General features: G+C 37.2%; 4 protein-coding genes across 5 annotated transcripts; 2 read left to right on the forward strand and 2 right to left on the reverse strand.

Moving 5' to 3' along the window:
• Positions 1 to 8,875: 8,875 nt before the first annotated feature.
• LOC137708933 (vegetative cell wall protein gp1-like) lies at positions 8,876 to 10,165 on the forward strand. The gene has a single exon (XM_068448091.1). The coding sequence runs from the start codon at positions 8,876 to 8,878 to the stop codon at positions 10,163 to 10,165; it is 1,290 nt and encodes a 429-aa protein (XP_068304192.1).
• Positions 10,166 to 10,565: 400 nt separating this feature from the next.
• Positions 10,566 to 11,413, reverse strand: LOC137708934 (patatin-like protein 5). The gene is made up of 2 exons (XM_068448092.1): positions 11,057 to 11,413; positions 10,566 to 10,586 (listed from the first exon to the last, which is right to left on the reverse strand). Exons 1-2 carry the CDS (start codon positions 11,411 to 11,413, stop codon positions 10,566 to 10,568), a joined length of 378 nt encoding a protein of 125 aa, XP_068304193.1.
• Positions 11,414 to 16,329: 4,916 nt separating this feature from the next.
• On the forward strand, positions 16,330 to 18,087 carry LOC137708935 (F-box/LRR-repeat protein 3). The gene has a single exon (XM_068448093.1). It carries the CDS (start codon positions 16,330 to 16,332, stop codon positions 18,085 to 18,087), a length of 1,758 nt encoding a protein of 585 aa, XP_068304194.1.
• A 314-nt stretch (positions 18,088 to 18,401) lies between these two features.
• On the reverse strand, positions 18,402 to 23,271 carry LOC137707887 (uncharacterized). 2 transcript variants are annotated; one of them, XM_068446822.1, is made up of 5 exons: positions 22,222 to 23,271; positions 21,373 to 21,455; positions 20,915 to 21,026; positions 19,477 to 19,529; positions 18,402 to 18,757 (listed from the first exon to the last, which is right to left on the reverse strand). In XM_068446822.1, exons 1-5 carry the CDS (start codon positions 23,192 to 23,194, stop codon positions 18,578 to 18,580), a joined length of 1,401 nt encoding a protein of 466 aa, XP_068302923.1. In that variant the 5' UTR covers positions 23,195 to 23,271; the 3' UTR covers positions 18,402 to 18,577. The 2 variants fall into 2 exon arrangements, with proteins under 2 accessions (XP_068302923.1, XP_068302922.1); XM_068446821.1 differs by having other exon boundaries at positions 21,373 to 21,458.
• Positions 23,272 to 23,544: the final 273 nt, after the last annotated feature.

A 23,544-nucleotide genomic window follows, 5' to 3' on the forward strand; every position in this document is an offset into this window, starting at 1 on the left:
TTTATTAGTTTTTTTCTTAAAAACTAATTCGTTTTTCTACGTCGTCATTTTGACTTATCTTGATTTTGACTCATTTTATCACTACATTTCATGCTAATTCATTTCGTTCTTTTTTAACTCTGGCAATAGAATGAGAATGAAAAATGAAAAATCATTTAGATACCTAATTATTATAGTTGATTTATGTGTGATTTAGTGGTATGTGATTTAGTTTGGAATGAAAACGTGAAAATAGCTTGAAAACTTTAAGTTTTAACGATAAGAACAAAATAAAGAGTAAATTGAATAGTACCAGGATTGATTTTTTAGTGTAAAAATATGATTTTTCGTTAAAATGAACAGTACCGGAAATTTTTCGGTAAAGCTTCCTAGTTTAAATTCTTTACTCTTATGTATTACACTAAAAAATGGTTGTTTATTATTTCTAGATCTGGTACGTGGACACGTTGTGTGTGGTGTGTGGATACGGTGGGTGTGGTGCGTGGACTCGTCAGTTCTGGCCTTGGGCGGGTGGTTTCAGCTTCAACTTTAATACATCATCAAATTAAGCCCCTACCTGTTTTGATACCAAGTTGAAAATCAGAACATGTTAACTGAAATAAAATCACTATATTAATTGAAAACAAATAAACAAAAAAAATGTCAAGACATCTCTGAACTAGATGACTACATTTTATCCGAGTTATTATTCTACAAAGTTACCCATCACATGCTATTTATAAAGAAAACTAAAACAAACATTAATCTTAATGGACTATGAATTAGAAGAGTGTGTAAAAAGTAAAAATGAATGTGTAGATAGTACACCTCTATACTATGTGGGCCATTAGCTAGTTTATTATGGAAAATACTAGGATATCACATATTGTAATCCACATCTAAACTATATAACTAGTAGAGGTGACATCCACTACTATGTTGTGGGCCCTACTTTAATTAGAGAGATAGTTTAAGGTCTTGTATAGAAATGTTTTTAAAATGGATGAAGTGCTTTATGTGAAAATGTTTTAGAAACCAATTATTGGTAAATATGCAAGTGAATTCTGAAAAAGTATTTGAAGTGATTCCTGCAAGAAACACAATTTTCAGGTGCTTTTGGAACATAAAAGTATTTTCTTTAAAAGTGGTTTCAGTAATTTCAAAAATACTTTCAAATGAGCCCTAAATATAATGAGGTCTCCCTTTTATTGAACACAACATTGTTAGATAAAATGCTTAGACATGTATCCACATGTTAGAGGTGGCAATTTTTTAGCATAAATAAACCAGTCGCATAGATTTCAAACCATGAAGTATATTTATTTGTTTCTGTTTGGGCCTGAAATGCAAAGTTAGGATGAAAAATGATATTTTGGGTTGGAAGGCCTTAACTTTTAACCCAAGGTTGATTTCTCAGTTGGGTCCCAGCCCAGAAGAGCATTGATTTGACTGAGTTCTGATAGAAGTGGGTGATAGGATTTTTAGTACCTGCACAAATAGGGTTAAAATCACTGAAAATACTTGTAAGAATATAAGGTAATTGTAGTGTAAATGTTCATGCAAGGTCGTTGTGTTGGACTAATTTCTAATTAAACTAACTCTTAATTAATTATTAAAACAAATTTTATCAAAGATTTGAGATTTATGAATTTAAATAGATTAAATTAACAATAAAAGAAATCTGAAAGTTTGGAAATAATAATAGCAAAGAAGAAAAACGTTTTTTAAAATTAACAATTGAGAGAAATCTAAGGTTTAGCCATCACCATCACAATCCTATGCAATTCTATCAATTACTTATGAATTTCCACATACATGCTTTGAAGGTTAGGTTTTCCTAATGCATATTTTCCTTGTGATGTTCAAGCGAAAATGTATATCCAACATGCAATTTGTCTGTGATATTCAGATCAAATATAAACATGCAAGACTCATTAAGTTTCGTGAAAACCCTTTGAAAAACCATGCAACCCTTAAGAGCGTAATGTTCGCCTTAAATGAACTTACAATTACTAATCACAAGAAGCCCTCCTCAATTTCAGGGTGATGTTCCAACAGAAATTCCATCAAATTACTTGTCTAAATATCCTAATTAGACCCAGCAGTTTTTTACATGACACGAAAACGATACGAAAATAACACGTTTCGGGTCAACACAATAACTAATAGGGTCATTATCGGGTGACCCTTTAAGAACCCACGGGTATACATGAGGGTAACCCGTTAAGAAAAACTTATTTTGATAATTTTAAAGTTTAATTACTAAAAGATTTATTATAAAATACAATAGCCATATTAATATATACAATGTATTCTATATTAAATATATAGTTTTGTATTATTATTCTATATAAGTTATTAAAAAAAAAAGTTTTAGTCATTATTTATTTTTATTATGAGAGTTCATTACTATCATTACTAGGATAAATTTTACTTAACATGTTGTCCAAAATTAAAATAAACTAGTATAATATTTGTATAGACAAGAACTAAGAAGGCATACATACAAGTATGAAAAAATATGAAAGAATATATAAAGGAGTGTGATATCCACACACCCCATATTACTTCTCACACACCCTTCTAATTTTTAGCCGTCGGAACGGATGAATTGAAGAAGATCAACGGACATAAATTAATAAGGGGTGTGTGAGAAGTAATTTGGGGTGTGTGGATAGCACATCCCTATATAAATACTCGTGATTCATCGTTATTCCTCCACGAGTAGATAATGGTTATACTTACATTATTGTTTAGATTTTTAAAATCCTCCAAACCCTCATGAATAATGTTTTTTATTTAAGGGAAAAATTAATAATAATTATTGTAAAAGTGTAAAAAATGTAAAAAAAATATACATCACTCATAGTGACAAGCTTTATAACTTTCATGAATGGGTCAACTTCGAAATCCAACACTATAATCCATAAACCTTAAATTTATATTTAACCGTCGATTGTCATTTACGCTTTATTCATCTTATTGAATTTCATTTTTTTTTTTTTTTGAAAACATGATCATCTACCGAATGGAAGAAAATGAACGGTTCAGATCTTTGATATCACGTTTCGATATTTACAGTTAACTGAAATATGAGTCGATGTCATATAGTTTGTAGAAACTTTATAAATATCAAGCAATATTTTCACTAACCATAAAACTCTGAATATAATATCAACGATCCAAACCGTTCATCTTCCTGCATCCTCTAATAGATAATGTTTTCAAAAAGGAAAATATGAAAAAACAAAATTTGATGGGAACAATGAAGCGTAAATATAAACAACAATCAATGGTTAAATTTTGATCTATGATTTATATGATTATTGTGGCGAATTTCAAAGTTAAGCTCTTCATGAAAGTTGTAAAGCTTGTCATTACGAGCGTTTATATATATATTTTCTATATTTTTTGACACTTCTACATTAATTAAAAAACTATTAAAGACTTTACTTAAATAACAGCCGTAAGATAAATGAGAGTAAATCTGTATCGTTGGATTCTATTTCACTTATATTATTAGAACTTTTTTGGACGAAAAAAAAAAACCTTTCTCTATTCCAATATTTTCCAATTTTACCATTTGATCAATTTAGGTAAGCAAAAATATAATTAAAAAGAAAAATGCATTTTTATGTTTTGGATGTGACAATATGATATGTATATGCTTATTTAGTATTATATTTTTCATTCGATTATTTATTGGTTTAAAATATATTTTTCTTAACGGATAACGGGTCGGGTCATTTTACCTGTTAATATTACTGGGTCGATTTCGGGTTGGGACATTTTACCTGTTTATTTTAACGGGTGTTACACGACACGACCCGTTAAGATATCAGGTATGACATGAACACAGAAAACACGACACAAATGCCAGGTCTAATCCTAATGGTGATCAATCATTAAAATATATAGATAGTTTTAATCGCGGTGATTAATAATTCAAACCAAGCATGCATCCATTCACAAGAAAATTAATAAAATTACATATTCATGCTAAGGCTCATGGCCTAACCCTAGCAAATGAATTAGTTACGCATACTCATAATAAAAATAAAAATAAATATCACTAAAATGAATAAGAATGAAAACACCTTGAAGTAAAAAATCTTCAAGAATCCTAGCAATTCTCTCTGTCTCCAAGTTTCATAAAAGAAAGTGAAAGGAAAAACTGTGAACTACAAGGCTTTATATCCTACGCCTAAAAACCAACGCACACACCCTAGAAAATAGTCTTTTGTTCCAACTAGAAACCAAATAATAAATAAAATATTTTAGAAAATAAAATCCTAATTGAGCTAGGAGAATCTGCAAGGAAACTGTCCATCCACGTTTTAATCTGAAATATCCTCCAAATCTGGCTCATGATTGCTTGTTTTGAAGATCAGGACGTTCTGAACATATCTCCAGAAGGCCACAAACTCATCCGAGGTTATCTTGGGCTCCAAAAATGCAATTAAAGCCTAGAAACGTCACTTTCCAACACCGTGCAATGCTCCTTTATTTTATTGCCAGAAAATAACTACTTGGTGGAAAAATCTGATATCATGACACGATCAAGCCGAGTGACTCGCAAGCATCCTCCAATTGGAATTACTCCAAAATTCATCCATTTGATTATGTTTTGATCCAGAGGAATTTGAAAGTCCTATATTGGAAATACAATTCAAAGTATCAAAATTTTTCCAAATTAAGAGCTAAAATATACTAAGATTAGGGTTAAATATATAATATAAAATATACTCATCAGTGGGACTGCTAAGGGATCAGATTTAGGCGTGGCTCAGTCGAGTCCTAGTTGAATTATGGTTGTTAAGGATCAAAATGGGTTTTGGTAAAATTCGAATTATTCCAGGAATCGAAACCTATAGCTGATCAAATAAGAATTAATTAAGTATATAAGGAGACTAGGTTCAGAATTTTAGTTCAAGTTAAAGAGGCCAAGACTAGATAGAGATTGTGTTTCAGCTAAAAAGAGGGATAAAGAGAGAAATTCAAAGGATATCTAGGTGTGTGCCAAGTAGGTATAGTCCTACCAAGAAGACTCTACCTCCGCAAACCTTGTTACCATGAAACCCACCACTATAAATAGAAGTGGTTTTGCAACATAAGAGGCCCCTTTCAACTCAACAAACAACTCAAAACGCTTAATGCAAAAAACCTCTCCAGTAAAAAGAGGTGTTCTATGATTGGTTACGTCCATGTGCACTTCATAGTATGACATCCAGGTAGTTGTGTGAAATCCCGTTTCTGGATTTCACTGTTATAATCAACGTATTTGTATTATTGAGATTTTATATTATTTTTCGAGAATTTATATTAGTTTATTTGAAATTAGATTTCAATTAAACTAATTACGAAGAGTGAAGTTTGGAAAATTATTATTTACTCGTTGACCTTTTGAGGTCACAAGTAATGTTTTCAAATAGGACTCGAACCCACGCGCGTAGACAAAAGCCGTTGGCGATTCCGAATTCTAACGGTATAGTTACGGACGTTTGAAGTTGTGAAACTATAGATTGTGGGAATTATTTTAATTTCCACTTAGGGGTAAAAAGGCCCAAACACTTTTTGGGATGAAAGGACCGGCCATTATAAGTGGAAATGGGCAAAAATTATATGGGGGGATTTGTTTCCATTCGGCTAACTGGGCACCACAACACCACATCTTCAGCCGGTCCAAACTCAGCCATCTTCCATCATATTTTTAGGTAATCTTCAACCATCCCACACCTGCCACATCTTCCATCACCTTCCATCTTCCATCTCCACCAAAAATCAAGGGTTTTAAGGCTTAATTCGGGTAGAACTCCACAAGAGAAACCAGGGGTTCTCGACGACGAATTGTTGTTTCGGAGAGTATCATCATTCACCATCATCCTTAATCAACTTCCCTTGGATCCAGGAACTTGACCCAACAGATTGTAGGGGCGTTGGAACACCGAGGAAGTCGAATTGAAGAACACCCACCTTAGGGTTTCCGGCGGTTCGTGACCAGTTTGAGGTGTTTTCCGGCCAAATTGGCCTTGGCTGCAGGTATAAAGTTTACTCTACTTGTTGAGATCTTCATTCTTATAAAATTTGAGAATTTTTTGAAGAAGTCGAATTTTTCGATATGTAACATTCGATCTATGAAATGATGTTGGTTGAATATATTTTCGATAGGGTCTGCCACTTGAATATTCTAACAATTGAATTGACACCAAATTTTAGTATGCTATTGTAGATATGGTTTACGGACCTTAGGGAATTACTAGTGAAAATCTAGTGGGCCTATATTGGTTAGATAATGACATGAATATATGATTATTATCTTAAAATTTTATATTAGTATCATTTGTGAATATGAATTGGTCTTATAATTATGATTTCTATTGAAATGTGAATTTTATATATTTAGCCATAGGCCTATGCTAATTAACTATGATTTGGCTTGTGTATTGTTGATGTTTGTGATACATATGTGTTTAATTAACTTTTTAATAATGTGAATGATAATTATAATGAATGTTATGACAATTATGGGATCTAAATATTGTTTGATAATTATTTGGATATGCTTGCCAACTAAATACCTATTTGAACTTGGCACTATTACCTAGCAAAAGATGGAGATGGAAGTCAGGAGATGAGTTAGGTACCTTATTAGATTTTTAGTAGAAATAGTAATTAAGAGAATTCCTTGTTTTGTGCTCCATCTGACTAGATGCTGGTTGATATGTGGAATCGATAGCATGTATGCGTATAATTATGTTTAATGTGTGATGATGAGATTGCACCACGTAGTTGTGGTACGTGGATGGTCCTGCTTGGTATATCCGTGATGGGGGGACCATATGTATTCAGAGGTGATCATGCTTGGTATATCTGCGATAGGTGATCACTGCCTACATGATGAGTTTATGCCTATAGTCCTGCTTGGTATATCCGCGATGGGGGACCATACGCATTCTAGAGGTGATGATAATTAGTTGTACATGGTACATATTTGGTTTGGTTTGGTTTGGTTCCGTTGAGTGGTTCAGAACCCGAGGTTGTTGAATTTCGTGGAGTGGCCTAAAATCCCATTGTTTGGAGAAGTAGGCTTGGCCTAACTGTGGCACTCTAGCCTTAGTTATATATATATATATATATTTGTGTCAATGGTTTCGAGAGTCTTGTGAATTGAGTTAGAAAAGATGTTGGACGTCTAAGTGACTCCTTAGGGATTTTCTATGATTCGATTATGATTTCATAAGGTATGAATTTAGAAGATATGGGAATGATTGTTATTACTTTGATCAAATTAATTAATTAATGCGGCTAGAGGATGGTTTTGTGTTTAATCAGTTCTTAAATATGATGTGTGTTGTGAATTGCGATATCATGATGAGACATAATGATTTATATGTTGGATGGGAGAGAAATCATGTTTTCATGGGGATTGGTTATGTAGCATGAGTCTAGGAATTACATGTTGTCAGGTTATATTGAATGATTAAGGAATACTATGCTTTTTTGCTTGAACTTAGTGGAATAAACGTCTGATTTTGTGATAGTGAACTATGAATGGCTTGATCCCTATTGAGGGTACGTTGGCAGTCTAACGAGGAGGTTAGATGCAGCCATAAGGTAAACGAAAAATTTCTTTGCAATTTGAGTCTCGAATTGTGATTTGCCATATTCCTGAGATGGGGTATGTGAGATATACGAGTAATTGGGTGACGTCACATATCGATCCTGAATGTATGTTGGGATCGGGGCGTGACAAGCTGAACCACATTCACCATAAAGACACTCATCTCTCTTGAGTATTTTTTCTCATACAGCCTGATACCGATTCGACGCACTTATATACTCACAAATATAGTTAAAGTCGTCGAAACTGGTGCAAAAGATCTTGAACTTCGCAGTGAATTAAGCAACCTTGCTTTCATGTTCTAGGACTCTAGGGTGAGAGGCGTTCTTTCCTCAGCTGCAATTGGTCAGGTGCAAAGTCAGCAATGTATTAACACCACCACCACATCTATTCTACACATCCAACTGAGCTCGATTGCGAGTTGACGTGCCTACATTCACAATAAAAACATAGTTAACTCAGTAATTGCTCAACTTGTGTGCGACATAAGTTTTCTCATTTTTAGGGTCTAACAATTTCTTACAGTCTGCATCAACTAAATCAACTAAAAAAGAAGATTAAACTGATTGGGATCTTTCCCCAACTGTTTTTCAGTACAAGCTTGAGAATTTTATTATATATCAATCTAACAAAATTAAGGAAGCAAATGTGTATTCAATAGCATGCACATAGGGATGCAGCATGCAGGACACCCCCACCATATTTTCATTTCATTTCATTTCTTGGTTGTGTTGTAAACATTGGCACTTCAAACTAGGCAACCCACTCCAGCCTTAGCCAGAGGGAGATGTAGAGAGACTGATGTTCACTGTATCGATTTTTTGACGTGATTGTCACACGTTATTATGTATGTATTTTTCTTACAACGCTTAAATATATTTTGTAACAATATATTTGAAGTGTATGATGTATTAACAATGTCGTCTATATATATTGTAACACAACAATTAATAACAACACATGATAGTGTAAAAGTTGCTCCAAAATATCAAATCCATATCGGTAGATTCTTATCTGATTCATATTAACTCGGTAACAGCAGCACATAAATGCAGACTGGTGTGGATTTAAAGCATCGCACAAGTTTAGCAGTTGACTTCTATACACCACCTCATACTAAACCAATTAGAAACATGTTTGACAAATATTTTTATCTAACAAAAGTCAAATTTAGAAACGAAATTAGTGATAAGATTAAACTCAACCTTTTGTTCTCCGTATATAAGTTTGAATCCTCTCAAAGTACGAAAGAAAAAAGAAAAACATGCACCAGAAATGAAAGGAAACATACTAGTCATTGCGAGTATTTTAGCACTGCTTCTGATCACAAAAACAATAACAGATGCTCAGCAAGTTCCTACACACAAGGAAGTAGAGGAAGAAAAGAGATCAAGAGGCACTAGAAGCAGTCCCAGAAGAAGCAGCAGAAGCAGAAGCAGAAGCGGAAGCAGAAGTGGAAGCGGAAGCGGAAGCAGAAGTAGAGGTAGAGGTAGCAGTGGAGGAGGAAGAACAAGATCAAACTGTGATCCCTTATTCCAATACCTATTTGGAAGCTGTGGCCAATGGCCTTTCCCTACCAACCCTTCCCCAAACAACCCTTTTGCCCCAACACCTCGACCACCGCGAATTCCGCCTTCTCCTCCTACTCTCCCCTTCCCACCTTCACTCCCATCTCCACCACCAGTAGTACTATCTCCACCCCCACTAGTGTTATCTCCACCACCAGCGGCACCCCCACCCGTAGCCACTGCTCCACCACCATCATCACCGCCACCTTCCGCACCACCGCCATCATTGCCACCGCCTCCTCCGTCCCCGCCACCACCCTCTCCACCTCCTCCACCACCCTTAGTTCCCTCACCCCCTCCACCATCTCCAAGTCCACCACCACCACCAGAATTCCTCCCCCCACCAATCCCTTTTGTATTTCCCTCCCCACCACCAGATCAATCGATACAACCACCGACCCTTCCGTGGCTAACACCTCCACCGTTGGTACCAACAACACCAGCGCAACCAGTTTTTAGTTTTCCTCCACCGTTAGTACCAACAACACCAGACCAACCAGTTTTTAGTTTTCCTCCACCTACACCAGACATACTACCACCAGGTGATGACACTAGTACTACTCCATCACCCCCACTTGTTCCTATATTTACATCACCGCCGCTGCTGGGTGATCCGCCTCCATTTTCGTTTGCACCACCTATTATATCAACCCCAACCGCACCAGACCCTGGTGTGATTGATCAGCCACCGTTTCTTCCGATTCCACAATCACCAGAAGTCTTTCTGCCACCCCCAATTCCTGAAGTGCCCTTAACTCCACAGGAACCATTCCCATTTGGGTCCACACCACCAGCACCAGAACTCCCTTTTCTGCCTCCTGTTGATAAGCTTCCACCGGCGTTTGATTCACCTCCAATTCCTGAAATGCCCTTAACTCCACAGGAACCATTCCCATTTGGGTCCACACCACCAGCACCAGAACTTCCTTTTCTGCCTCCTGTTGATCAGCTTCCACCAATGTTTGATCCACCTCCAATTCCTGAAGTACTGCCTTAAAACTAATATTTTTTTTCGAAGATGGCTGCGGCTAGTTGAATAATAATTTTTACAAAAATGTACGAGTGCTTTCTTTTCATATATTTACTGTGTCCTTGAGTAATCAGATATTATTTATCTAAGAACTGTTTTCTCACGAACAAGACTAAGGAAATTATTTGCGTTTGAAGAAAAAAAATTTCCTTCATGCTATTGAATCTTTATATTGATGAAAGTTGAGCTTCCACCATAAAACTAATTAGCAATATGGGGAGTAGCCCAAGATCATATAAGCATATAGCAAACCTTGTTCCTTACCGATGTAGGACAACTCTCAACACACCCCCGCACGTGTGGCGGATTTTCAAACCTACACGTGAACAACAATTGGGTGACATGAAGCGTGTGTGGCCGTTCAGCTTCACACGTGGATAACCTTGCTCTGATACCATGATAAAATTTAAGGTTCCACCATAAAACCAATTGGCAATATAAGAAGTAGCCTAATATCATATAAGCACATAGCAAACCTCCTTCCACGCGGGACAACTCTCAACATATACATATAGGGAGCTGTGATTCTGCACTCAAGAAAATAAAACTATCATGCACTTCTCTAACTAAAACAAAAAATGAATGAATGCACAATAACTTTTGTTTTGACTTTTTTGCAATTAATTCAACCAATTTTTTTGCAGATAAGATCATAAGAACTTGCATTGATCTGTGTTCACGTTCATATCGATGCTCTGTGGCAGGGGCGAAGCTGATGAAGGGCTGGGGGCACGTGCCCTCTCTCATTTTTTTTGGTCAAAAAAATTAAAAATATACAAGTTTTAAGTAATTGTAAAAAAAACTACACCAAATAATCTCTTCTTCATTCAATGGAAGTCTAAGAGTGTATATATGTACCGGATTGTTGGTTGCAAGTTCACCATCGACGAGGTTAAATGCTCTCGGGATGCCATTTGATGGTTTGTGCTCGAAATAGTAAAGAGGGACATAGTATGGTGCTGCGGATGTGCCAATACAGACATATGCTAGCAGAACATCCTTCGATTCATCACGTTTAACCTGTGAGGTGGAGAAGATGACTGATTGGAGAAACTTGACATCATAAGAGGGGATGATAACGTTGGTTAGAGTTTCACGACGTGTTTTCCTGATGATCTTGTTGATTCTGTCATTCAGAGCAGAACCATTGTATTTGGGGCATAACACTTCTTTGTCGACCAATGCCACGAATTTTACCGCCTTTTCTACCTCCATTGCTATCCATACCGCTCATTCCTTCAGTTTTTCAAGCCATCCGGATATGCGGAAGAACCTAATTCATCAGTTCAATTTGTAAGGCAAATATATAGAAAGAACTGTTATCAACATTTTAAAATAGTCTCGTCTTTTGGTACATACACTAGAGTGGGTTTTGCTTGGTTCGGGAGGGAATATGTGTGAACTCCCATCAAAATAAAACTTTATGATTTCATGTGCTTCAAAATAAATCTTTGAGTCAATAACAAAAGGATTTAGTTGAAGCCCCTAAATGAATTCTCAAAAAGTGGCGGTAGAGTCCTTGTAATGGAATATATAAAACTATACATGTTGGTATAAAATGTTACATGCAGGCAACAACATCCAAGTTCATAATTTAATGTTGTCCCGTTATCCATATTTTATAAATATATTAAATCCACATATATTTCACGACATGGACAACATGAGAGGTTAAAACAATAAAATTAAAAGTCAAGCAACTTATCTAAGAGGAGATCATGCAGATGCAGATGGTATACAATTTTTCAATGCTTTCCAACTATAAATTATAGTTGTCCTACTTCCAATTGAATATAAGTTAACGACACAACCCTTAGTTGATCAAAATCAACTATTTTGAATTGAAACTTACAAGAGATCATGGTTGAAATGGGTGGGAGATAGAGAGAATGAGACAACAATATGTGATATAGGTGAAATGGAAAGAGGCATCAATTCATGATTTTCAACAAAATGGGCATTCTGTCAGTTAAAATTTCAAAAATAATATATTAATTTTCCATTTTAATCGGGTCTATATTTATAAACCAAAATACCACGAGTAATGTTAAGGAGACCAAATTTTTTAAACCAAATTTGCAAACTAAATGATGCGGTTGTAAATGATTGGATTATTAATTAAGTGTCGATTAACATGCTTGTTTCTTATTGGTGACACATCATTTGGTTTAAAAAATTTGGTCTCCCTAACATTACTCAAATACCACATAAGGGACAATAGAAAGTAGGAAACAAAGTGAACCCAATAAGAAAAAGATAAATTAGAGTGCAAATCTGAAAAAAATAAAAATAAAAAAAATAAAAAAATAGAAAAAAGAGAGAAAAGAGAAAAGTGGAAATTGCCGTTATGATTCAAAGAGACGAGAATGAAGAAAAGGTGGTGTGTTGGGGACTTTTAGGTTAAGATGGACTTAGGCTTTGAAAGCATCCTCTTGTCTCCCTCAGTTCAGTTTTGTACCAAATCCTGGAATATCTCAAAAGGATTAGCACGTCTTAGGAAATATCTCAGTTGAATTAATGACTCAAAGATAGCATCGTTAAGCAAATAATGACTTGCTTAAGTGAGGCATGATGTGGAAGCTAGAAGTTTATCAGTTTAGCATGAGAGAGAGAGTTGGCATGGTTGCATGGTGTTCTTGTTTGAATAATCTCGGCTTCCTAGAGTGGTAACAAGGTTTATGATGGCTAGTATGCTTAGAGGAAGGTATGGAAAACACTAAGGTTGCAGGGGTGATGCTTTCTGGGATTTGTGGCTGTTTGCACTAAGGGAGAGATTTTCCTAGCTTGGTGCAATACAATCCACCTAACTTTCTAAGCTTTTCTCTCTAGGTTGAGTTCTTGGATTTCCCTTAATGGTTCTAACCTCCCTTTTGTAGGATAATGACCCCTTTCTAGGATTCCTAAGGAATCTCTAATAATGGCTTGGTCTTCTTCTTCTTTCTCCTGGTCTCATTGTGGCTTTTCTTCTTTGTATAAGACAAATATATATTGTTGGTCTCGTAAAGCTTGCGTTGGACTTTCTTCCGAGGCGTTGCTTTTCTGGGTCAACTTCCACATGTGTTATTTCTGGTAACGTGTCTCTTGGCTTTCAAGCATTGATCTTCAGCGTGAGCTAGGAAATGAAGGTCAACTTCTCTATTAATTAAAATGTCTGCTTTGCTAGGCTTTCAAGTGAAATTAGGACTAGGATTTGGTCCCTTCTTAACTAGATTGGTTGGCTTGCTAAGGAAAGAAAGAAACTAGGCTGGTCTTCTCTCAAACTTGCCCATGTGGACTACAAAGGTTATTGGCTTAGATCTTTGGGCTCCTAAGCAACCCAAAGTCTTCTATAATCTTGACTCCACGTAGGCCTATTGAACTTCCGTAACGATCCACACCAAAATTCATTTGGCAATCCCTGAGCACGTGACTTGGGCTTATTTTAGCATGAATAGTGATTTAAAGTGATGAGGTTTGGCGTGATGTAGATGCATGGATTTTCGTAGGCATAGTGTGATTTCTATCTGGTTTAATAACTGTAGCGTGGCATGATTATAAGTAATCATTTTTCTCGATTCTATTCCTTTGCATGTGTTTAGGCTTGGTTTGGGGTCTTTTATACGATTGGGTCTTGAGATTTGGTTGGGCTTGCATGTGACATTTTGGGGTGTCAACAAAGTGCAAAGCTTACCATTACCGTCTTCGACCAACAAGAATGAGTTTGGAGAGTGTTTCAGAACGTTCAAGAGTGCAATGCCCTTAACTGCTTTCTCGTTCTACAAAGTGAGTGTGGTTGAACGAGAGAGACAAAGCGATAGACTGAAGCAGAGTGACTGAATGAGTTTAGTTGGTAATTCATTTTTCTTTTTTATTTCACGCCAAACGACCCTTAGAAAAATATTGGGCTTAAAAAAACTTGGGCTGTCTGCGAGAAAATATTTTCTCACTAAACCCTTATTCAACCTCATTAAAATATTTCTCACTGTATGTATGAATAAAACATCGCCGTATTTGAGACATTTGGGAAATACAGCAAGAGTGCCATAGTGGGACTCATTTTTCTTGCTAAAAATTTTATTCAGCGAGAAACGTAATAATTTCCTAGCTAATATTTTGGCAAGAAGGAAAAATAATTCCCACTAAACCTAGAGGGAGATGAAAAAAAATTCCACACTAGCATGGAGATCAAAATGAGCTCACTTTTGCTAGAACTCGAAATTTTTCTCACCGAAAGAAACTCTATAGAGAGAAAGATAAGTTTCTTGCTAAAATGTTTCTAGGTAAATGACCGATTTGTTGTAGTGGGTAGAGACCTTAACATACGGTCTCTCATTGGAAATACGCTAAGCAAGGTGGTGTTGGGTCGAGAAAGGGCTCGAAACTCGAGAACATAAACCTTAAAGACGAGACTTAGGCCTGGTTTGGTACTGAGATGATTCTGAAAAAAGCTGGTATAAAAAAAAGCTAGGAGCTGTTTTTGTGTTTGGTAAACATTCAGCTTCAGCTTTTTTTCACAATTTTGGATGAAAAAAAGCCAAAAACAAGAAGCTGCAAAACCCAGCTTTGAAAAACTAGCTTTTTTCACATTTGTTTTACATAAAAGTTTACCAAACACTATAATATTATTTTTTTTTTTCAAAAGCACTTTTACAAAAAAGTTTACCAAACACTCTGCTGCTTATTCTCACATCACAGCAGAAGCAGCTTTTTTTCAAAGCACAGCAATACCAAACCAGCCCTTAGCATTCTAGTGTAAGGACTTCTGACCAGAGAGAGTTGAAACCTTAACTTAAACGAGGACTTTTCAACATAGGACTTGATATCTAAAATTAAAAATATAAATCTCATAGCTACTGTTTAGATTAGATTAGAGTATCGTTCAAATAAAAAAAGGGTCAACTATATTTCAATAATTTTCAAAATTTTGTGCCTCTGGCATATTTTCTTTAGGTTGAATCCTGTTATGTAGATACTTCAATTGTAAACATATTTGGGGTTTTAGGTCAATCACATAGGTATTTTTAAGGAGTGAAATATCACACCCCTTGCTATTCAAGATACTCTAAATCAATTTAGTACTACGATCTATTGCATTGGTGAAGACATACTCGATGAGCACGAAAACTAGATATGCTGAAAGAGTAACGATATTGTATCACATCATCTCGATGAGAGATATGGTCAGTAAACGTACTAGAAATTGTGTGTTGCTTTTTCTTTTATGGTTTGTGTTGCCTTCCATGAATACATGCTGTGTTGGTATAGAATTTTTTTTTTTAATTTTTTTTTATACGAAGGTATATTATTCTAAGGGATGAGGAATAAATTGGTAACGAACTCGACATTCATGAGATTCGATACTAAGACGTCTTACTTACTAGTGAAGAAGAACAATTGGTTTCCTTCTTCTTCCCTTCTCCATTCCTCTGCAACTCTGAGATTACATTCTCAGTGATTTCATGCTTTAAATTCAATTGGAAATCGAGCTCATTAGCTTTGAAAACAGTAACAAAATCGATTACAACTCTCAAGAATCTACGTTGGATTCTTTCTCTCAATTCTGTTACAAAGAGAGCATAATAGCGTGTGAAAATAGCCGTTACTAGGCATCACACCTCAGCAACATATGGACGACATCGTTGTGGTAAAGGTCGTAATGTCAGAGGAATCATTACTCCAGGTCATAGAGAGGAAGGTCATAAGCGTCTATACCGTAAAATTGATTTTTGATGAGAGCGGTACCAAATCGAGGTAAAATCTAAATACTAGATATGACTTCAAAATAACAAGGGTTAAGTTCGGCCAATGAAACGATGGGTACATGCTTCATCGTCGAGAGAAAAACAGTTCGGATCACCAGCTAAGGCCCTTAAATGACCGCTCAATGATAAAGGAGGTAAGAGTGCAGAGACTGCGAGGAGGTTTGCCTAGAAGCCAGTCACCAAAATTTTCAAAATTTGAAACCAAAATTTCTACTTTAGAGAGTGTGACCATATTTGAAATATCATATACATGATATCATAAGGTCTTTTTATTTATTTATTTATTTAAGTGAACTCCTTCTTAAAGCTAAAGCCCGCAACACCCACCCATCCACATCCACATCCACTTCCATCGCTTCAGCTTCTTCCAAACCTTGGAGAAGAACAGCAATGGCAGAGAAATCTGCAGATTTGCCAGAAGAATGCTGGGAATTGATACTCAAACAGCTACTGCTAGACCTAGACCCAGACCACCCCTCTCCCTTCAATTCACTATCTCTCGTCAGCAAGCAGTTCCTCTCCTTCACCAATCACCTTCTATCCACTCTCAAACTCAAACGCTCCGATCCAGCACTCCAATCCCTCCTCCCTCGTCTTCTCCGACGGTTCCCTCGTCTCAAACACATCGACCTCGCCAAATTCCATGGCGACATGAACCCAATTCTGCATCAAATTGCGCTATCTGGGTTGAACCTAGAATCCCTCAACGTTTCCGATCAGGCGACTTTACCCGCGGTTGGTTTAAGATCATTGGGTTCGAAATTGGAGAATTTGAGGAGTCTGAACTGCTCCAAAATCCGATGTTTTGGGGATTCTGATCTGAATTTGATTGCAGATTCTTTTCCACGCCTTGAAGAGCTTGACATCGGCTGGCCTGATGATGAATATGGTTTCTCCCCAATTGGGGTTTCAGATTCCACCCCTCTCTCGAGGCCGATATCCGATTCGGGCATCTTATCGCTGTCGGAGAAGCTCAAGAGCCTGAGAAAGATCCACCTCTCTGGTAATAGCTTCATCACTGATAAATCGCTTGTGTTCTTGTCCACCAACTGTTTGTGTTTATGCCAAATTGTGTTGAACTTTTGTCACTTCATAACACTGAATGGCATATCTAAGCTCCTCTGTGACTGTCGCCAATTGAATTATATTTCGGCTAGTAGAACTGGGAACCTATCCTTTGACGTACCACCTCAAGTACCATTCATAAGCTCGAAAGCTTTGTTGGCTATTGATCTTTCGGGTTGGATGATTTCGGATGAATTTCTGGATGCGGTTGCAGAAGCACATTTGCCTTTAAAGCAGCTCATTCTTTCTGGATGTACAAACTACAGTTTTGCTGGAATTCGGGTTTTGTTGAGTGAGTACCAGTCCCTTGAGTACTTAGATCTTGAGTCGGCACATTTTCTCAGAGACAAGGACATGGCCGAGCTATCCCTGTTCCTCCATAGTATCAGATATATTAACCTTAATTATTGCAGTAAGGTGACCGATATCACCTTCTATATCCTCATAGCAAGCTGTCTGGTTTTGAATACAATGGAAATGGCAGGAACAGGTATTGGGGACGGAGACATTGAGACGGATTGTAAGGCAAACAATCAAATGAAATCGCTGAACTTGGCTCAAAATAGCTCAATAGACGATGCCTTTTTGACAAGTTTCGCATCCATTTTCCCCAATTTGGAAGTGCTTAATTTGAGCGGCTGTAAGGGAGTATCAGAAGAAGGCATTGTAGAAGTACTAAAGAGATGCTCTGAGATTAGGGAATTGAAGATAGATGGTAGAGTTAGGAAGAATCTTTGTTTACTCATTGAGTTTCAACTTCCGAAGTTGACGGCATTGAAATGGATGCGTTCGGGAATCGATGATGAGGCACTGGCTATGATTGGGAAAAGATGTCCCAGCCTACAGAAATTGAACTTGTTGGGCAGCGGGAGTTTGACATCAGAAGGGGTGAAGGGAGTGGTGAAGAACTGCAAAGGGCTGAGGGAGATAAATTTGAGGTCTTGTAATAATGTCAGTGCTGATATTGTTTCGTGGATGGTTTTCTCTTCGTCGCTGAAGAAAATAGTTCCGCCTCCTGGTTATGTTCATACCGAAAGCCAAAGGAACTTTTTCTTGCTTCATGGGTGCCTTGTTTGTGAGTGAGGCAAACGAACCACACATGATTTATGGTACCTCTGCAAAGAAGGGTGAAAAGATTGTATTTGTGCCTTTTAAGAGTAAAGATGTGTGAAAGGATTGTATTTGTGCAAGTTTAGAGTATGCTTTACGGACGGTTTTCGCTTCGGAACTATAATATTCAACCAATTTGCATCCAAACCAATCGAGAATGAATTCAGATCTTTCAATATGCTTAATATAGCGAAACTTGATAAATTTATCCCCTAATTTGTAATCCAATTACAAAAATTCCATCCTGTCGGCGAAAAGAGAAACGACCAGAAATCGAATGCAGAGTGAAGTCCGAAACTTGAAGAGAAATAGCAAACAAAAACGAAACGTAGAGATAGAAAATATAACTGAAACTAGCACGGGCCTTCAATTTCGCTTTTCTTCACTGCAAAACTGGAAGAAGTAATGGTTGACCGGGCACGAACCAAAATGCTGAAGAAATGGAGAAACAGTGCCGACTGGTCTAATTCTTGTTATTTTCCTTGTACCGGAGACCAAGTTTGGAAAGAAACTCTGGCTTGTCCCGGAGACCAAGTTTAGAGAGCACAAGGCAGTAAGAATCCCAGTCAGTTCTTCGAAGATACTTCAATAACCTCTTCCTCTGCTGCACCATCGCTTGAAGACCCTTCAGAGAATGCTTGTCCTACATTAAACAAATATGCAAAGATTTTACATCGAGTAATAAAACAACTTGGCACACATTCGGTATCCTAAAATCCAACACCAGCATATGGTTTTTTACTTTTTTGGTCACAAGGAAAACCCTGACGACTCATTCCTGTATTGGGTACAAGGCAGTAATGCATATCTCACAACCCATATCTATTGACAGTAGTTTTTGCTCCAGTGAGGTTTAAAGGGAGTACTTAAGGCTAACAATAACTATGATAACAGCTATAAGAGTAATGGGAGGGTGGCAAGTATGTACCAAACATGTATGTTGGTGTCTGAGCGTTAGATATGTATTTAAAAATGTCTGGTACACACCTCTGTATTTACAAGAGTGCGGAATTTGGTAAACAGAATCACGAGAAACTTATGAGTGTAAACCCAAACACACCAGCACCTAGATAGTTGCACACTAGTGTCAACATCTGTTTTCAAGGTCAACTTTCAGAGTAAAAGCTAGGAATAGATACATTGCGTTGATCCACCCAACATGCCGACCATTAACTTTATCTCTAATTACTTTGGACTATTAAAACTTCACAAATTATCTCAAACCCAAGTCAAAGTTGTAGCATGTAAATTGTGCACTAGAAACAGAAAAGAGTCAAATTGCCTCAAATATTAGCATGACGATAAATTTATGAAATATAAACGTGAAAGCATAAAACAGAAGATTATTGGTTCCATAGTGACCTTTTTATGTAAAACTGAAGATAGATGCTTGATCTTTGTTGTCAATTGTGCCACTGCAGAGCAACCAAGAAAACAAAACGTTAGTTAACCTTCAAATCAAGTGTCAGAAGGGGTAAACGTGCTATGTATGTACTAATTTCAGCACAGTTAAACCCTTTATTTTTCCCCAGCAAAAGGGGTGTGGGGTTGAAGATTTTTTCTCTTCAAATCAGTTCTTGGTCATCAACCATTTTAACAGCTAAAATAATAAATCCCGGTTTCAACTTGTTCCTTTTCTCCCCTTCTTTGATAAGCAAGACAACTTTTTTTCACATAAAAGTGTCTACTGTTTCTGTCTCTTCGTATACACACGGGAGCTGTCCGCCAAAGGAAACCTTTCACTGAGCCAGACATAATTAACTGAACCACATAGAAGTAGAGGAAAGTAGATGACAACTCTGAAGCTGAGTATAGCAGAAAGTGGTGAATTGATTCCTAGCATTTTTTCAGCTACAAAGTATTTACCCAAAATGACATCTTGAAATTTTCAAAGGTGAGGACTCTACCCCACACCAAAGACCAAGCAAAGAACCACTCTGGCAGTATTCAAGCTCAACAAACGGCCCTTGACAAAGAGTATGCATGACAACCAATGTTATATTTGTAGAATATACGAACTTAAAACACCCTTATTGAACACCACAGACCATCTAAGTACATCTCCAAAACTCTTGAACCTTCGCTACATAAAATATTTCTTCCTATTTGTCTGTTTAATTACTTTAGTTAGCTCCATTGATGATGGAAAGGTGCCTCGAATTTTTTCTTGTTCTGATGTTTATTTACCAAAAGCAAAAGTCAAGGGGGCTATCACCCGGTTAAAATAATAAGAGGACACAACCCTGCGATGCAAACCAGTGTCAACATCTTTGTGCATGGTAACCTTTCTCACCTTTGTCTTCTCTACGAATAGTATAATGTGATAGCAAAGAATAAATATTATTTTTTTGGTATCCCCCGCACGTAGGCGAGACTAATCCCTCGTGCCGGGTCGGACCCCATTCGCGGGGGATGGTGGAGGAAGCTCTCCCAATGCTGGCTTCTCCATTCACAAGGCTCGAACTCAAGACCTTGCTTAAGGGGAACAAGCTCCTTACCACTTGAACCACCAAGCATTGGTAAAGAATAAATACTATAACAACAACAACAGAGCCTTATATAGAAAGAAAACTTTCAAAAGATAACAAAAATGTTATGGATGAAAGGAGATTGAAAGATTGTTTGCAAGTAAATTGAAAAACCCAAAAGAAAAAAGGAATTAAATTTCTGGACAATTCAAAAATTAGCTTGAATGTATGTGCCAACGATAAAGATAGAACACTTGGCATGATGGACAAGAAACTCAGAAAAATTATTCTGCAAATAAAAGGTGTAATGAACCCAAAACTAAAATCGATACCTTGAACTCGAGCAGAACCACAATCTGACTCTGACATTTTAAACTCATCTCTAACTTTGGCAAGCTCAAGTTTCAGTTTTTCTGCAGAAGACATGTTATCTGGATGGAAATACTGCATAAACATTTTATTAATATATTAGGCACCAAACTATTGATCAAAATTAACAAAATTTGCAATGTAGAATTATTTCGTGTGAGAATCACGACAATTCAAGCATCTATTAAGCGAAAACCAAAATTTTTCTGAGCTTTCAAACAGATAGCATACAACATGAACCAAATAAGACCTCAAGTGATAACAGATAGTCGTGCATACTATGTGTTGTTATGAAGGCTGATTAATATTGAGGACAACATCATAGCACATGGTGGAGTAAGGACAATTGAGTATTTGAATTACGTGAATCTTGTGCAAATTCTTAACTTACGTGTAAAGTTAACAGAAAAGCTATACTTGCCTTTTCGACCAAATTTTCCTTCGGAGGTTGCAGCATAAAGTTAGGAGTTCGACCTATATGTGACAAGACATCAATTCTCTGGACTGCTGCAACAACAGAATCAATCAGTAAATTGCAAGATACGCATCAAATAAAATCAATCGAGCAACACAATTTGAAACTTTTGTTGTGGCTTTAGCTGTAAATTAAAAATTTAAAACATACAAACCAACAAACTGAAATTTGTTAATTCACTTTTCTACTTTACATTGTGATAATCCAGCACTTCGATTTGGAAAGAAAACATAAGACAGAACTTGAGCCAATTCCTGTACCTAGTCCTCGTTTTCAAATTTTAATCAAACTAGGAAGGAAAGCGAATTAGTTTCAGTTGGGGAAGATCACTATATTTGAAACACATTTAACTTACTCCAAACATGGAAAAATTTCACATGTAGTATGAAAGCAAACTTAAACCTATGAATTCTGTAAACAAACTAAAAAATAGTACGCAAACAACACAATACTATAAAATTCAAGTTTATCCCAAATTGTCAGAAACAGAGTACCAGACTAGACTCTACCTTGTCATTAAGCCTGGAGCCATTCCAGTCATAACAAACTTTGGAACTAAATCCAAATATAATTTAAAAGGTTCTTATTCAATAATTAGCGATACGGAATTGTGGCTCCTATGTAGCAAGAAGCACAAAAGTTTTTCCAGAAAATGGCTTGTTGAGCAGGAATCTGTTCAATTTCATCCCATTCCATCAGTACAACATCTCAGCAAACAGACTGCTTAATTCAAGAAGTGAACTTTTCAAATAACACAAGACAATAAAGAAATCCAGCACAAAACTGCTCACTTACTCGATGATTTCTTCGCCTTTTCCTGGTCCGACATCTGCAACTTCACCAAGCTTTCCCTTAAATCACGGAATGTAAGGTTGCCAATGGCGGCCTGAGTCTCCTTCTCTTCCATCTCCCTCAACTTCATCAGCCTCTCATTTAACTCCTCCAATGAAAACCAGTTTTGCCCCTTCTCGTCCGGCCTCAACTTCCTCAACTTCTCCCCCAACTCTGCATAACTGTACATCTTCACGAAATTCGTCTTCATTTCATTCGAGCCATTTTCTGCATTTTTCTCCTCTCTTAACTCCTTACCAAAAATCGACGACGGCAAAGGAGTGCCAGTCCCACCGATCACATTCGGCTGGTTCGGCTCCAGGCGCAAACTCTCTGTATACCGCGACAATGACAAAGGGTCCTTTCTATCATTTTGCACACTGGGATTCTTTATCTTCCTCAAACTCTCTCGAATCGTATCGAAAGAGAGCTTCCGGTCACTATTGGCATTGCCGCCCTCGGCCTTGCCAAGCACATTTCTCTTGTAGAGCTCTTGAAAAGAGATTTGCTGTGGGAAACCTGGAGCCGTAGAAGAATGTTGCGAAGCTGCAGGGCCTGATTCGGTGGGGTCCGGCACGGAGGTTCGGCGCCGGTACTCGGAGAGGTTTTTGCGGATTTCTTCCAAGGAAGCAACTTTGGAGGTCCTGGAGGGAGAAGGGTTTGGATATGAAGGGTTTTGAGGAGTGGGTCTTCTCTGTTCCGGCGGCGGCGGCGGTTGTTGCTGCTGTTGATGTTGCCTGAGGCTGGCTTTGACGTCGCTGAAATAGGAAGACAGAGAGGAAGAGTGAGATTGGGGATTTGCGTCGGTGGGTTCCTTCGGGTCAGATGGGTCCTTTGGGTCAGATGGGTTGGAGGAGGAGGAGGATTTGGTGCAGAACAGGTGGGTGAGAGATCGGTTCGTGAGGTTTCGGTGCCTGGATCTCAGTTGGAGAGCCATTGTTAGCCGAAATGGATGATGGCCTAGGTTTTGGAATTTGAGGAAGACGAAGATGGAGACGAAGAAAACTACTGGGTTTAGAAGGGTACTTGGGTTTTAGGGACCGGTTTTTTGTCGAGGTCGGACCGGGTTTGGCTATGTGGCAGTTTTGAGACTTCCAAAACCTTGTGTCATTAACTCAAATTTGGAGGACCAATTACAATCATTTACTTAATACGTTGATTATCTAACGGTGATATATGATATTTTATCTATTTGGCTGCAAATCTGATCGTTAAATAGTAAATGTATAAAGTAAATACAAGTATCTTAGTCCAATATCAACTTTTAATGCATCAAATGTTGATTAT

Source organism: Pyrus communis, chromosome 11 (assembly GCF_963583255.1).
Source record: "Pyrus communis chromosome 11, drPyrComm1.1, whole genome shotgun sequence".
NCBI classification, from domain to species: Eukaryota; Viridiplantae; Streptophyta; class Magnoliopsida; order Rosales; family Rosaceae; genus Pyrus; species Pyrus communis.

What these genes read in the sequence shown, in the direction of transcription:
- LOC137708933 (XM_068448091.1), top strand. Translation starts at nt 8,876, where the DNA reads ATGAAAGGAAACATACTAGTCATTGCGAGTATTTTAGCACTGCTTCTG.
- LOC137708934 (XM_068448092.1), bottom strand. Translation starts at nt 11,413, where the DNA reads ATGGAGGTAGAAAAGGCGGTAAAATTCGTGGCATTGGTCGACAAAGAA. An exon ending in AACTTGCAACCAACAATCCG is followed by an intron (nt 10,587 to 11,056) that starts GTACATATATAC and finishes TCATGGTATCAG; the next exon opens with AGCAAGGTTATCCACGTGTG.
- LOC137708935 (XM_068448093.1), top strand. Translation starts at nt 16,330, where the DNA reads ATGGCAGAGAAATCTGCAGATTTGCCAGAAGAATGCTGGGAATTGATA.
- LOC137707887 (XM_068446821.1), bottom strand. Translation starts at nt 23,194, where the DNA reads ATGGCTCTCCAACTGAGATCCAGGCACCGAAACCTCACGAACCGATCT. An exon ending in AAAGGCGAAGAAATCATCGA is followed by an intron (nt 21,459 to 22,221) that starts GTAAGTGAGCAG and finishes CTGTTGTTGCAG; the next exon opens with CAGTCCAGAGAATTGATGTC. An exon ending in TGGTTCTGCTCGAGTTCAAG is followed by an intron (nt 19,530 to 20,914) that starts GTATCGATTTTA and finishes GTTGCTCTGCAG; the next exon opens with TGGCACAATTGACAACAAAG.